This window comes from Macaca nemestrina, chromosome 7, assembly GCF_043159975.1.
Source record: "Macaca nemestrina isolate mMacNem1 chromosome 7, mMacNem.hap1, whole genome shotgun sequence".
Lineage (NCBI taxonomy): Eukaryota > Metazoa > Chordata > Mammalia > Primates > Cercopithecidae > Macaca > Macaca nemestrina.
The window spans coordinates 149,942,536-149,956,421 of NC_092131.1; the positions used below are offsets into that span (position 1 = coordinate 149,942,536).

General features: G+C 45.1%; 1 protein-coding gene across 7 annotated transcripts in view; it reads left to right on the forward strand.

Annotated features, from left to right (window-relative positions):
• LOC105490167 (myosin VC) overlaps nt 1-13,886 on the forward strand; it is a 107,796-nt gene that overhangs the window by 56,585 nt on the left and 37,325 nt on the right. For all 7 annotated transcript variants that reach the window (XM_011755560.3, XM_011755555.3, XM_011755536.3 and 4 more), the window contains 7 exons: nt 1,758-1,922; nt 3,638-3,731; nt 6,648-6,711; nt 10,002-10,182; nt 12,368-12,461; nt 12,762-12,825; nt 12,908-12,988. In XM_011755560.3, coding sequence (XP_011753862.2) covers nt 1,758-1,922; nt 3,638-3,731; nt 6,648-6,711; nt 10,002-10,182; nt 12,368-12,461; nt 12,762-12,825; nt 12,908-12,988 — 743 coding nt within the window. The remainder of the gene's footprint in view (nt 1-1,757; nt 1,923-3,637; nt 3,732-6,647; nt 6,712-10,001; nt 10,183-12,367; nt 12,462-12,761; nt 12,826-12,907; nt 12,989-13,886) is intronic.

Here is a 13,886-nt window from a genome sequence, read left to right on the forward strand (position 1 = left end):
CGAAGGTACCTCCTCATTTGCTCAAAGATGCTGTCTGCATGCCAAGCGTGCTGCCTCGGGATGACATCAGCTCAGAGGAGCTGCCATTTCTAATTTTCCCACAGGTGCCTTAGGGTCTAGCTGCAGCCCTGCCTAGTTTGGGAAGATTCCCCATACCATTCCCACTGGTATGAAAAGAAACATCCAAGGCCAGGCGTGTTGGCTCACGCCTGTAATCCCAGCACTTTGGGAGGCCATGCGGGGGTTGGCAGATCACCTGAGGTCAGGACTTTGAGACCAGCCTGACCAACATTGTGAAATCCCATCTGTACTAAAAATATATAATTAGCCAGGTGTGGTGGTGCGTGCCTGTCATCCTAGCTACTCGGGAGGCTGAGGCAGGAGAATCACTTGAACCCGGGAGGCAGAGGTTGCGGTGAGCCGAGATCACGCCACTGCACTCCAGCCTGGGCAACAAGAGCAAAACTCCGTCTCAAAAAAAACAAAAGAAATATCCAGCTGGGCGCGGTGGCTCAAGCCTGTAATCCTAGCACTTTGGGAGCCTGAGGCGGGCGGATCACGAGGTCAGGAGATCGAGACCATCCTGGCTAACACGGTGAAACCCTGTCTTTACTAAAAATACAAAAAATTAGCCGGGTGTCGTGGCAGGCGCCTGTAGTTCCAGCTACTCGGGAGGCTGAGCCAGGAGAATGGTGTGGACCCGGGAGGTGGAGCTTGCAGTGAGCTGAGATTGTGCCACTGCACTCCAGCCTGGGCAACAGAGAGTGAGACTCCATCTCAAAAAGCAAACAAAAAAGAAAAGAAAAGAAACATCCGTATGCTGTGGAACACACAGTGTCCAGATCCATAAAACTCACTCGCAGGCTCTCCACTAATCCTGAGGCTCTCCTAAGGTGAGCTTTAAACTTAGCCCTAAGCTGTACCACAGGGGTCCTGAATGAAAGGGTGAGTGGGTGAACAAATAGATTTGGCATCTGATGGGGTTTCCCTCAGTGTGCCGTTGTGTAACAGGCCTGCCTGCTACACAGCTTGTTCAGAATAACACTTAAAAATAGCCGCAGCTGGCCAGGAGCAATGCCTGGTGGGAGTACCGATGCTGCCTGTCCTAGGTGTGTTAGTTTGCTAGGACTGTCATAGCAAAGTATCATTGACTGGGTGGCTTAAACAACAGAAATTTACTGTCTTATGGTTTTGGAGGCTGGAGGTCCCATATCAAGGTTTTGGCAGGGTTGGTTTCTTCTGTGGCGTCTCTCCTTAGCTTGTAGATGGCTGCCACCTCTGTCTGCCTTCACATGATCTTCCCTCCATGCCTGTGTCTGTATCTTAATCCCCTTTTCTTCTAAGGACACCAATCATATTGGACTAGGGCTCACCCTGAGGGCTGGTTTTACCTTAATTCCCTCTCTAAAGACCCTGTCTTCAAAACAGCGATATTCCTAGGTTCAGGGGTTAGGACTTCAACAAATGAATTTTGGGGGGCACAGTTCAGCCTGTAATAGTAAGGTTGTCCTGGTTCGCCAGAATTGGAAACTTCTCACATTAAAATAGCCACCAGTTTGGGAAGACATGGACCCAGCAAGATCTGCCATACTGTTTCACCACAGAGAAGATGCTAACAAATGTCAGTGCAGTGATAAGTGTGATCAGCGTAAAGCAACCTCTCAAATTTGGATGCCATGTCAAAGGCTATGAGAATTAAATGGAACAGTGTCTTTGTTTGAATAAACCTCTAAGCATCTGAATTTTCTTTTCTCTAGAACAAAGAAAACCATGGGCTGGTGGAGAAGCTGACCAGCCTGGCTGCTCTTCGAGCCGGGGATGTGGAAAAGATTCAGAAGCTGGAAGCAGAACTAGAAAGAGCAGCCGCCCACAGGCGAAGTTATGAGGAGAAGGGGAAGAGATACAGGGATGCTGTGGAGGAGGTCAGCTGCGGGCGCGTGAGACGGGATGGAAACACGTGGACTCTCTGTGGAAAAGATGAGCGCTGCAGGCTTTTCCTATGAAGTGGATTTCTGCAGAGCAAATCAGATTTTGCTATCAACTTCCATTACCAAAGGGAGCCTACCTTTTAGGAAGAGCGAGATCAGAGGATTAGAGTCTAGGGGAAGGGAGGAGGTTAATAAAGAGAGAAATGCAACATAGGTTTTCTCTTTCGAGTTTTGCAAAGTGATGATAGAGCCCTGGCTGACTGCTTCCCTTTCTTCCAGGATGACCTTGGTCTCCTCTCACTTGTCCTTAAGGTCTATGCCCTGGAAACATCTTCCCCTGAACAGCGATGCGAAGCTAGGGTAGGGTTTTCATCTCTGGTGTAGTGAAAACAGCAGTCAGCATAAAAACCAGATGCCCTAGATTCAAATCTTGCCTTTGTCTGGCTGGGCAGCCTTGGCTAAAGTCCCTTACCCTCTCTGAATTTTAGTTTCCTCATATAAAAAAATGAGAATAACAAAAAAGGACTGACAGAATTATTGTGAGAATAAAATCATTAGATTAAATACTTTAGCCAAATGCCTACCATAATGAATTTTAGTTTCCTCCTGTATAAAATGAGAATAACAAAAAGAGATTGACAGAATTTTGTGAGAATAAAATGGTCAGATGAAATAAGTTAGCCAAATGCCTGTGGTGAGTCCCTGCAAAAGTGGGAGCCAGTGTGTTCTAAGAAGGTGATCTTTATTACCATCCACTCTGCCGCATTTTGGGTTTTTGGTTTTTTTTTTTTAGACGGAGTCTCGCTCTGTCACCCAGGCTGGAGTGCAGTGTGGTGGCACAATTGCAGCCCACTGCAACCTCTGCCTCCCAGGTTCAAGCAATTCTCCTTCCTCAGCCTCCCAAGGAGTAGCTGGGATTACAGGCACACACCACAACACCCGGCTAATTTTTTGTATTTTTAATAGAGGTGGGGTTTCACCATGTTGGCCAGGCTGATCTCGAACTCCTGACCTCCAGTGATCCACCCCCGCTTGATCTCCCAAAGTGCAGGGATTACAGGCGTGACCCACTGCACCCGGCCTCTGCTGCATTTTCAAAGTCCTAGCACCCAGGGTTGGTGGATTGGAGGCCCAGAAGACATCCCTTTGCCCTCCCCATGCCCCGGTGCTGGGTGCACCAACACTGCTGCCGTGGGCATCGCCAGCTGCCAGTCACCATCAGTCAGCACCACGGGCCTGCTGCCAGCCCAGCAGACACTTTACCAGGAGAAGCCAAAATGATAGGAATTCTGCTGCGCTCACACATCCTTCGTGAGTCATAACAATTGCAAAGTGTGAATCCCTTTACGCCATCAACTGCGTAATCATAGCATATTCGATATATAAAGTCCCCTGGCTATTGAGAAGCTCGGCAAAAGGAAGAGGTATGTCCCTGACATTGAGGAGGTCTTGGATGTATCCTTTCTCCTTGTTTCAGCCCTTGCTGGCCAGGTCGGGAATAGTGTCACCTTTGAAGTCATGTTGAGCCCTTGCATGTGAAACTAATGGCAGCGTCTTACAGTGGGCTGGTGCTAGCTGTTATCTATGGACAGGAGCTGAGAAAAAATAAACTAATTTAAGAATATACATCTTTTTGCCAAGAAAGGCAATGGTGACAGCTTGAAGTGAGGTTTTCAAAAAAGTTTGTTTTTCCCCCTTCCCTCTGCTAGAAGTTGGCAAAGCTTCAGAAGCATAATTCAGAACTGGAAACACAGAAAGACCAAATACAGCTGAAGCTTCAAGAGAAGACTGAAGAGTTGAAAGGTAAAGCTCGGGGGGCACAAATCCAGACATTCACTGATTTAGTCACTCAGTAAACAGTACTGGGGGTGACCAGTTTTGGAACCAGGGGTCTCTGGTGTACACTTAGTTTAGTGAGACAATTTTTGCTCACAAGGAATAGCCATATTTAAGTCGTGGTAACTTTGCCCTACAGATTCGTCTGTTTTATTTCCGTCTTTTGTCAGACAGCACAGCAATTCCTCTCTGTGCCTCAGAACTTCCTGGGCCCTTTGCAAAGTGCAGATGGTCGGACCATGAGCCTGGAGCTTTTGCATCGGGAAATGGGTGTGTGTGTGTCTGTGTGTGCGCATGGGTGTGTAGTGGTGTCAGAGGTGGTTCAGACGTCTAATTTTAGAAAACTTTTATGGTAATCCTGATGTGCAGTCAGAGTAATGCTGTGGTCATGTTTGGTGCTCACCAAAGATTTGCAGAAAAAATTCAGATCTGTCAGAGTTAATTAGCCTAAGTGATACCCATGTCCTCTGCTACTGTCCTGCCCAGAGTGAAGGGCAGACCCTGGAACCAGTAGGTATCACTTCCTTTAGGGGTGTGGAACAGCTATGCTTAGCCTAGCTCTATACATTTGAGCTTTTCAGCTCAAATTCAACTTGACAATACTTACTTGCTGTATCCCAGAAAAGGCAACAGGCAACAGAGCCTGGCGGTCCCTGACCACATAGTTTAAATCACCACTGTCGGTGATCTTGCCTAGGGATCTCTTCCTTGAGCTCCAACGTGGGGGCGGCAGGAGCACGAGGGTTCAGGCCTGGGGATTCTGCACACACCTCCGGCCCAGCAGATGGTGGATATGATGGGAGCCAGAGGAGCGCAGAGCCCTGGAAGTTCAGGGCAGAGAGTGGGAGGAGCGAATGTTAGTGAAGAGGGAGTAAACAACCTGACACCAGGGCACTGGGGCAGGAAAGGCTGTGCCCTCCTGTTCCAGGTAGTGTGTGCCCTCCACCCTGTCTCTGTAGGGCTGATGGTGTGGGCACCGGAGCCATGCGAATGTCAGAGATGAACAGGAGCATGTCAGAGGTCCGGGAGTAAACCTTGAACCTGAGTTAGGAAAGGGTTTCCCCACCTCCACCCTTTTTATTACAGCACACTCCTCTTGGGTGGTGGTTGTGGGTTTTTTCCCCCCTAATTTCAAGTAGAATTTCCCACAAGGGCATTTACATTCTCAGGAATATAACCTGAAAATTATGTTTCTGAGACCATGTCGTGTTTGGGTGAGTAATTTTATATCCTCTTCCAAAAAGTCCATGAAAACTTTCAACGTAATATTTATAAACTGCTTATCCTGTGCGCCTCCTCCCTCCTGGCAAACAGTGTTTTGTGAGCAGCACCAACCTTTACCTATGCTTGTGACTTAAGACCCAGGGATGCTCTCAAATGCTGTTTCCCCTTTTTGAGATTCTGACTTAACTTGGACATAATCCCATTCCCCTTGAGAAGTAAATCACATTTGAGCAGCTTCTGTAGCCCATCTGCAAATGGCCCAAGATGGTAAGCACTAGAATTAAAGCCAGTGCTTTTGGTTAATTGAAAATTGAAGTTATATCAAACGTGTTGGCTTCTAAATTAAAGCTTGAGCATTTCCCCCAGTATTTCCTGGCTGCCTCACAACGTTCTGAAGCAGTCATTTTGATTCAGAAACATTTGGCACTACGTTAGACAAACTATTAAACCGTTGGCTTAAAAAAAAAAGTAATTTGGAGAATCGCTATCGACACTGCACCCCGAGGACTCCTTCCGGGGCGGGGCTCAGAGGTGAGGTAGATCTCAAGGATGAGATGTCAGCTCAGTGCAAACAGGAGCATCGCCGTTTGAGGGGCTGCATTGCCTTTCTCCCATTTTGATGATCCCTGTGGCATACGGGTGTGTTGGGAATGTGGGGTTGTCACAGCCATGGAACGTCCTGCCCCTCGGCCTGCAGACTTTGTGTTTGCAACTCTTGTATTTCAGTGCTAACAGCTGCCTTTTTGTACTTCCTCTTTCCCAGACATTTAATTATTTTCTTGGTTATCACAGATGAGTGGTTCTCAGCTTTGCTGCCGCCTCACCCCCAGACATTTGGCAATGTCTGGAACCAATTTGGGTTGTCACAACTGGAGCAGAGGTGCTACTGGCTTCTAGAGGGTAGAAGCCAGGGATGGGCAGCCCCCTCTCCACAGCAAAGAATTATCCAGCCCAGGCCGGGCGCGGTGGCTCAAGCCTGTAATCCCAGCACTTTGGGAGGCCGAGACGGGTGGATCACGAGGTCAGGAGATCGAGACCATCCAGGCTAACACGGTGAAACCCCATCTCTACTAAAAAATACAAAAAAAAAACTAGCCGGGTGAGGTGGCGGGCGCCTGTAGTCCCAGCTACTCAGGAGGCTGAGGCAGGAGAATGGCGTAAACCCGGGAGGTGGAGCTTGCAGTGAGCTGAGATCCGGCCACTGCACCCCAGCCTGGGCGACAGAGCAAGACTCCGTCTCAAAAAAAAAAAAAAAAAAAAAAAAAGAATTATCCAGCCCATAGTAGCAATAATGCCAAGACTGAGAAACCTTGTCACAAATGGATCATTTTCTTCCCAAATGGTTTCTATTTATTTTTAATGATATTCATTGTCTCAAAGCCAATATATCTATTTTAATAAATAACAGACCAATAAAAGTACTATAAATGAAACTATTTAGTGATAATTCCAACCTGACAAATTTGTGAGAATTATTATTTTGAAACCCCCTCATCTGTATTTCTTGTTTATAAAAAATGACCTATGCTCTCATTGTAAGTCCTGTTAATAATAAACATCACATGATTGTCCTGATAGTCTCACTTTCTGAAACATAACATGAAACAATCAAGGCATTGATTTGGCAGACATATCTCAAAAAGCATTCTCTTTTTACAGAAAAAATGGACAACCTCACCAAGCAGCTCTTTGATGATGTACAAAAGGAAGAACGGCAAAGAATGTATGGAATCTAGTTTGCCTTAAAGCTACTTTCTTTCTTCTCTCTGTGCTGTTTTATATTTTCCATCTCAGTTTGCATATAGGAGATCACAGATACAAGAAAGTGGGGTGTGACTATCTGTGATATAGGAGATCACAGATACAAGAAAGTGGGATGTGACTATTTTTAGGAAGTGAGATTAGAGATTTATGAGAGCTAAGTTCCACAATGTGTGCTATCAGATGCTGAACACATTCTAGAGTAGTCCATAAAGCTTCTGCTGGGTGGGTACACTGGATCACCAGGAACTAATTACTTTCTTTCTCTTTTTCTCTCTCTCTCTCTCCCTTCCTTCCTTCCTTCCTTCCTTCCTTCCTTCCTTCCTTCCTTCCTTCCTTCCTTCCTCCCTCCCTCCCTTTCTCTTTCTTTCTTTCTTTCCCTCCCTCCCTCCCTTCCTTCCTTTCCTTCCTTCCTTCCTCTCCTTCCTCTCCTCCTTTTCTTTTTCTCTTTCTTTCTTTTTTTTACTTTATTGCTAAGACAGTGCAAAATTCAGAGACTACCACCACCTTCAACTTCCACCAAATCCAAGCATTAAGATTCTTGCCTAGGAAATAAACCTCCCTCCCTTCCTTCCCCACCTATTGTACTTGTTAGTTTGTCTTTTATCCCAAGAGATAAGGTAAATAACGCACCTCACAGAAATTAAGGCAGGTGCCTGACCTTGTACTGTACCAGCCCACCTTTCCTATCTCAATAGCAAACCCTTTGCTAACCTCCAAGGACTCCAATCTGGGCTTCCCTTCTCTTAAGTAGTCAAAGGTTTTTAGATCTCAAAGTTGGGGTGCATGGCAGGGTGCTGGAAAGAGATAGAACATTCTTGGCACATCCCTTTTGGGGTCTAGAAAGCTCAGGTCTGCCTGTGGTGGTAGGATACAAACCTTTCCCAAGCAGTGAGCAGGACAGCCTGGGTCTGGGTGAGGAAATAGGATTCTAAAGAGAGGAGGGAATATCCCAGAATGGCTCCAGGAGTTAACAGATATATGACGTGTTTCATGATCCTCCATCAGTTTTTAAATAAGTCTAATTAACTCATTTACCTAGAAAAATGTAATTGTCGATGAGTGTTTCATGTGAGGAGAAGAGCTCGGCTCTTGGCATCTGTCCACGTGCAGGGACCACTTGGGAGTGATCATTTCAAGCTGGGGGTTTGGAGAGCCAGGCTGAGGCCGGGTCATTGTGGGCTGTTTGCAGTCCTAACTGGGTCAGGGCAAGGCAGGCCAGTGAAGGGAGTAAAACTCTTCACCGTCTCTAGGCCCGTGTTCTGCCTCCTCGTTAGCACTCGTCTGTAGCTTGGTTTAGCCCTTGGTCAGCCAAGTGGGGAATTCCTGGCCCCTGTCACAATTCTCAGGAGGCTCCAAGAGGCCTGCAGTCTGTGGGCACCCTCCTGACCAGCTCCGTCTGTGGGTCTAAGATTCTTTTCACATAAGACTTCTGGGCCAGGTGTAGTGGCTCATGCCTGTAATCCCAGCACTTTGGGAGGCCGAGGCGGACAGATCACCTGAGGTCAGGAGTTTGAGACCAGCCTGGCCAATGTGGTGAAACCCCGTCTCTACTAAAAATACAAAAATTAGCCGGGCGTGGTGGCAGATGCCTGTAATCCCAGCTACACGGGAGGCTGAGGCAGGAGAATTGCTTGAACCCGGGAGGCGGAGGTTGCAGTGAGCTAAGATCGCGCCACTGTACTCCAACCTGGGTGACAGAATGAGACCTTGTCTCCAAAAAAAAAAAAAAAGGAAGACTTCTGGTTGCAGTTTTCTTTTTCAAAGGCATTTTACTGGCCTCTTGGGAGCACTGCAGTTTTTTTAAAAACCTGGAAACAAAGTTTGTCAATATCTATAGAAAAAAGAGGCTATGTGCAGTGGCTCATGCCTGTAATCCCAGCACTTTGGGAGGCCAAGGCAGGCGCGGATCACCTGAGGTCAGGATTTTGAGACCAGCCTGGCCAACATGGCAAAACCCCGTCTCTACTAAAAATAGAAACATTAGCTGGGTGTAGTGATGGGCACCTTATAATCCCAGCTACTCGGGAGGCTGAGGCAGGAGAATCACTCGAACCCGGGGGGCGGAGGTTGCAGTGAGCTGAGATTGTGCCACTTCACTCCAGCCTGGGTAAGAGAAAAATCCGTCTCAAAAGTAAATAAATAAGTAAAATCTATAAAAAAGAAATCAAACAAATTTATTGGGAATGTGGCTCTCTTTCTCAGAGTTTTTCCTTTTGTGCTATAAAAGCGAGTTATAAAAGGAACTGAGATGACAGCTCAGCAAGTAGAATGATTTAATAAACTCATAGAGCTTCTGGCACCGCTTCAGGGCCCCTGTGGGCTATGCTGGTTATGTATCTCTTTTCAATTATTTTCTTAGTTAATCATCAAATTTTTAATTGAGCAACCTTCTAGAGCAGTTGGATTTACACACACTTTTGGGCACCTGGATTAGCTGCCGTTTATTCCAGAATTTTTGAAGGGCTAGACCCCTGGACATATCAGATAGCTCTATTGTTTAGGATCAAACAAACTCCCAGCAGGATCCTTGGAACGAGGAAGGAGCCAGGACTTGGCAGAGCACGCCAAGATATTCTCTGAGGGAAAATGGCCCTTCCAGGGGACTGCATGGAACCCCGGGGGATTGGGAATACAGTGTCCCAACAACCAGTGTGTATTTTAAGTTCAGGCTCCCTATCCAGTGTCCCCGGTGCGTGATCATTGTAAAGCTACACCTTTCAGATCAGGAGGTGTAAGAAGTTGCCTTTAACCTAAGAGAAGAGGAAACAGTTTGCTAAAAATAAGGCCATTATCTGCTGGAACTGTCACAGTAGGTCCTAATTAACTTGTTTCCTCTTGTTGTTTTCAAAACAATGTATTCTAATTCAAAGTAAAGACTGTAGAGACAATTCTAAATTATTTTCTTCTTTTTTTGGGGGGGTGGGGGGAGTTGTGGGGAGGGTCTCGCTCTGTCACCCAGGTTGAAGTGCAGTGGCACAATCTCAGCTCACTGCAGCCTGGACCTCCTGGGCTCAGGTAATTCACCCACCTCAGCCTCCTGGGTAGCTGGGACTACTGGCGTGCGCCACCACACCTGGCTAATTTTTGTATTTTTAGTGGAGACGGGGGGGGGGGTCTCTCTTGTTGCCCAGGCTGGTCTCGAACTCCTGGGCTCAAGGGATCCGCCTGCCTTGGCCTCCCAAAGTGCTGGGATTACAGGTTTGAGCCACCACACTCAGCTCTAAATTATTTTCTTCTTTTGCTGCCTAGGCTTCTTGAAAAAAGTTTTGAACTGAAAACACAAGACTATGAGAAGCAGATTCAGTCTTTGAAAGAAGTAATTAAAGCTCTCAAGGATGAGAAGACGCAACTCCAACAGCTGGTAGAGGAGGAGCACGTCACTTCTGATGGCTTGAAGGCAGAAGTGGCCCGCCTGAGCAAGCAGGCCAAGGTAGAGCTGCTCTCACGTTCAGCCCTGACCTCTGGTTAAGTCATTTGATTGCAATTCCAAGTTCCCACAGATTAGACAGCTAAAAGCATCTGGGTAAAGGCCACAGGCAAATAGAGCCTGATTCCTTCAGTCCTTCCAACTGTGAACCTCCAGGCTGCCTTTGATTTAGCAATCATTGTATTCTATATTTTAAAAGTCAACTTTCTAACTTTTTTGAAATTACATTTATGTAAAGTTATTTAAATATGTTGATGTAGAGAATACTTGCAAATTAGACTGTAAATTGAGGTGAATCCTTATTATATAATCCATCACTATAAATCTATAAACATCTGCATTAAAGTTAAGTTACCTTATTATCAAAATATTTCATTTAAACCGTTACTAGAAAATTTACAAAAACAATTATCCAATGCAGAGTGTGGTGAATGTAGTTAATAAGAGCATATTGTACATTCAAAATTGCTATGAATAAATCTTAAATGTTCTCACCACAAAAAATGACAAATATTTGAGGTGATAACATGTTAATCAGCTGAATTATTCCACATTATATTCATGAATTATAACATCAATAAAGCTATAAATTGTCAATGGTAGAAATTTTTAAGTAAATTTTTATAAACCTGAGAGGGAAAAATCACATAGAATTTTTAAAACTGCATAATCATACATAAAAATATTGTTACCTGTATTTATCATTAAAAATATATAAATATTCCTGGGCAATTTAATAAAAAGCTCGAGAAAAATGAATGAATGGATGAAGTAATGATCCATGCTTGGACAATCAAGGCTTAAGTGAATTGTTTCCCTACCAGAAAAGTTAAACCTGAGTGTACCTGTGTTCTTAAATGTAAGACATTTCATCATTAAGTTGGAAAGCTTTTAAGCTTCTACTAAATATGTGAAATACATATTATCAGAGCAGGATTATGCAAATATTCTTTGTAATTGTCATGAACTAGCCATGTGTGGTTTAGAAGAGCTTTTGGAATTGCATCCGGGTGGACACTGAATTCCATAGCTGAAGTATGTGTCTTCTCTGGGCCCCGTCCCCTATTGTTTAAAAGTAGGAGGTCAGACCACATGATCAGGAAGGGTCACTTTCATTCCTGTGACTGCTTCACTCTTAGCAGCCACATGAGCCTGATGTCAGTCTGTGGGAGTCCTGTCATCTGGCTGAAGTCTGAGGTCTGTATCTTAAATGTAGGAAATTGTGAGACTGCGCTTGCAGAGAGGTACCAGTAGGTGTCACTCACTTTCTCTTTGGTAGCTAAGACTGGGTAACTCTCCAGTGTGATCTCTTAAGATTACTCTGGGCTGGGCGTGGTGGCTCACGCCTGTAATCCCAGCACTTTGGGAGGCCAAGGCGGGCAGATCACGAGGTAAGGAGATGGAGACCATCCTGGCCAACACGGTGAAACCCCGTCTCTACTAGAAATACAAAAAAAAAAAAAAATTAGCCAGGCAAGGCGGCACGTGCCTGTAGTCCCAGATACTCGGGAGGCTGAAGCAGGAGAATCGCTTGAACCTGGGAGGTGGAGGTTGCAGTGAGCTGAGATCACACCACTGGACTTCAGCCTGGGTGACAGAGCAAGACTCCATCTCAAAAAAAAAAAAAAATTACTCTGGGTTTTTGATTTTTGTTTTTTGGGGTTTTTTTGAGACAGAGTTTTGCTCTTGTCACCCAGGCTGGAGTGCAATGGCAGCATCTTGGCTCACTGCAACCCCACCTCCCAGGTTCAAGCAATTCTCGTGCCTCAGCCTCCCAAGTAGCTGGGATTACAGGCATCTGCCACCATGCCCGGCTAATTTTTGTATTTTTAGTAGAGACAGGTTTTTACCTTGTTGGTCAGGCTGGTCTCAAACTCCTGACCTCAGGTGATCCATCCATCTCAGCCTCCCAAAGTGCTGGGATTACAGGTGTGAGCCACTGCGCCCCGCCCAGGGAAGTTAATTCTACTGATACAACCCAGTAGGTCTGGCATGTTGAGTAGTTAAGCATGCCTCAAGGCCAAGCTGTGTGGGCAATGATGGTTTAACAAGATCTTAGCTAAGAAAGAAACTGCAGTGAGGATGTCTTGCGTAGACAGGTGACGCCGTAATTGTGTTCCCTTTGTCTCATATAAAGCATAATTGCTGTTTCTTTTCTTTACCTGATTCCGTCGTTGCTGTGATTCAGACAATCTCTGAGTTCGAAAAAGAGATACAGCTACTTCAGGCACAGAAGATAGATGTGGAGAAACATGTGCAGTCACAAAAACGGGAAATGAGAGGTAATAAAAATATGAGTCTCTTAGTCCATGGGTGTAGACTGAATTTATCATAGCTGTGTCACTGCTAAGGAAACGTGTCCTTTGGTATGAATTTGGTTGGACATATGGTAGATTGCTTAGTTGGTAGGCTGAATAGCTAGTTGGTTGAATACCTGGAAGATTGGTTAGTTGGTTGATTGGATAGCTGGTGAGTTATTTAGCTGGAAACTGTGAAGCTAGAAAACTGGGCCCTGGAAAGGGAATGGGAAAAGATAAATCATCCACAAATGTAATGTATACAACTCTGCCTTTTCCTTTCAGAAAAGATGTCAGAGATCACCAAACAACTTCTCGAAAGCTATGACATTGAAGATGTAAGAAGCAGGTAATCATTTTTGCATTATCAAACATTTTAAGACATGTAAAACGTGAGAGAGATAATAGATTTTATCTTCCTTATTTTGCAGGCTCTCTATGGAAGATTTGGAACATTTAAATGAGGATGGAGAACTTTGGTTTGCTTATGAAGGACTGAAGAAAGCAACACGGTTAGAAATTCTCCTCAGGGTTCCTCTTTATTTTTCAGAGATAATAAATAGACGATTGGAAAGTCCAAAGTGTACCTTAACATAGATTGATACACAAATTCCTTAGAGTAGAATGACCAAATAACCGCTAGAAATATTTCTCTGAGAAGTAAGTAATTAGCTTATTCATGAAGAGCAATCTCTTCATGGGATAAAATGCCTAGTAAAAAACCCCATAACCCATACAGTGGAAACCGATTATCAAATAAGTTAGTTAGTGTTGCCAGAGATATGTAGATACGTTTAAATTTAAGGCATGTTTTGCATGTATTTAAATTAATAAATTTTATTTTTTACAGCAGTTTTAGGTTCACATCAAAGTTGAGCAGAAATATAGAGAGTTCCCATATACCCATCACGACATGCACACAACCTCCTCCACGATCAGCTTCCCAAACCGCAGTGGTGTGTTTACTATGACTGATGAACCAACACTGACACGCCACTGTCACCCAAAGTCTATGGTTTACATTAGAGTTCACTCTTGGTGTACATTCTGTAGGTTTTGACAAATGTATAATGATTCGTATCCACAACTGTAGTATCATACAGAACATGTTTTGTTTTGTTTTTGAGGTGGAGTCTCACTCTGCTGCCCAGGCTGGAGTGCAGTGGCAAGATCTCGGCTCACCGCAACCTCCACCTCCGGGTTTCAAGCGATTTTCGTGCCTCAGCCTCCTGAGTAGCTGAAACTACAGGCATGCGCTACCACACCCGGCTAATTTTTATATTTTTATAGAGACGGGGTTTCATCATGTTGTCTGGGCTGGTCTCAAACTCCTGACCTCAAGTGATCCACACACCTCGGCCTCCCAAAGTGTTGGGATTACAGGTGTGAGCCAGTGCGTCCGGCCAAAAT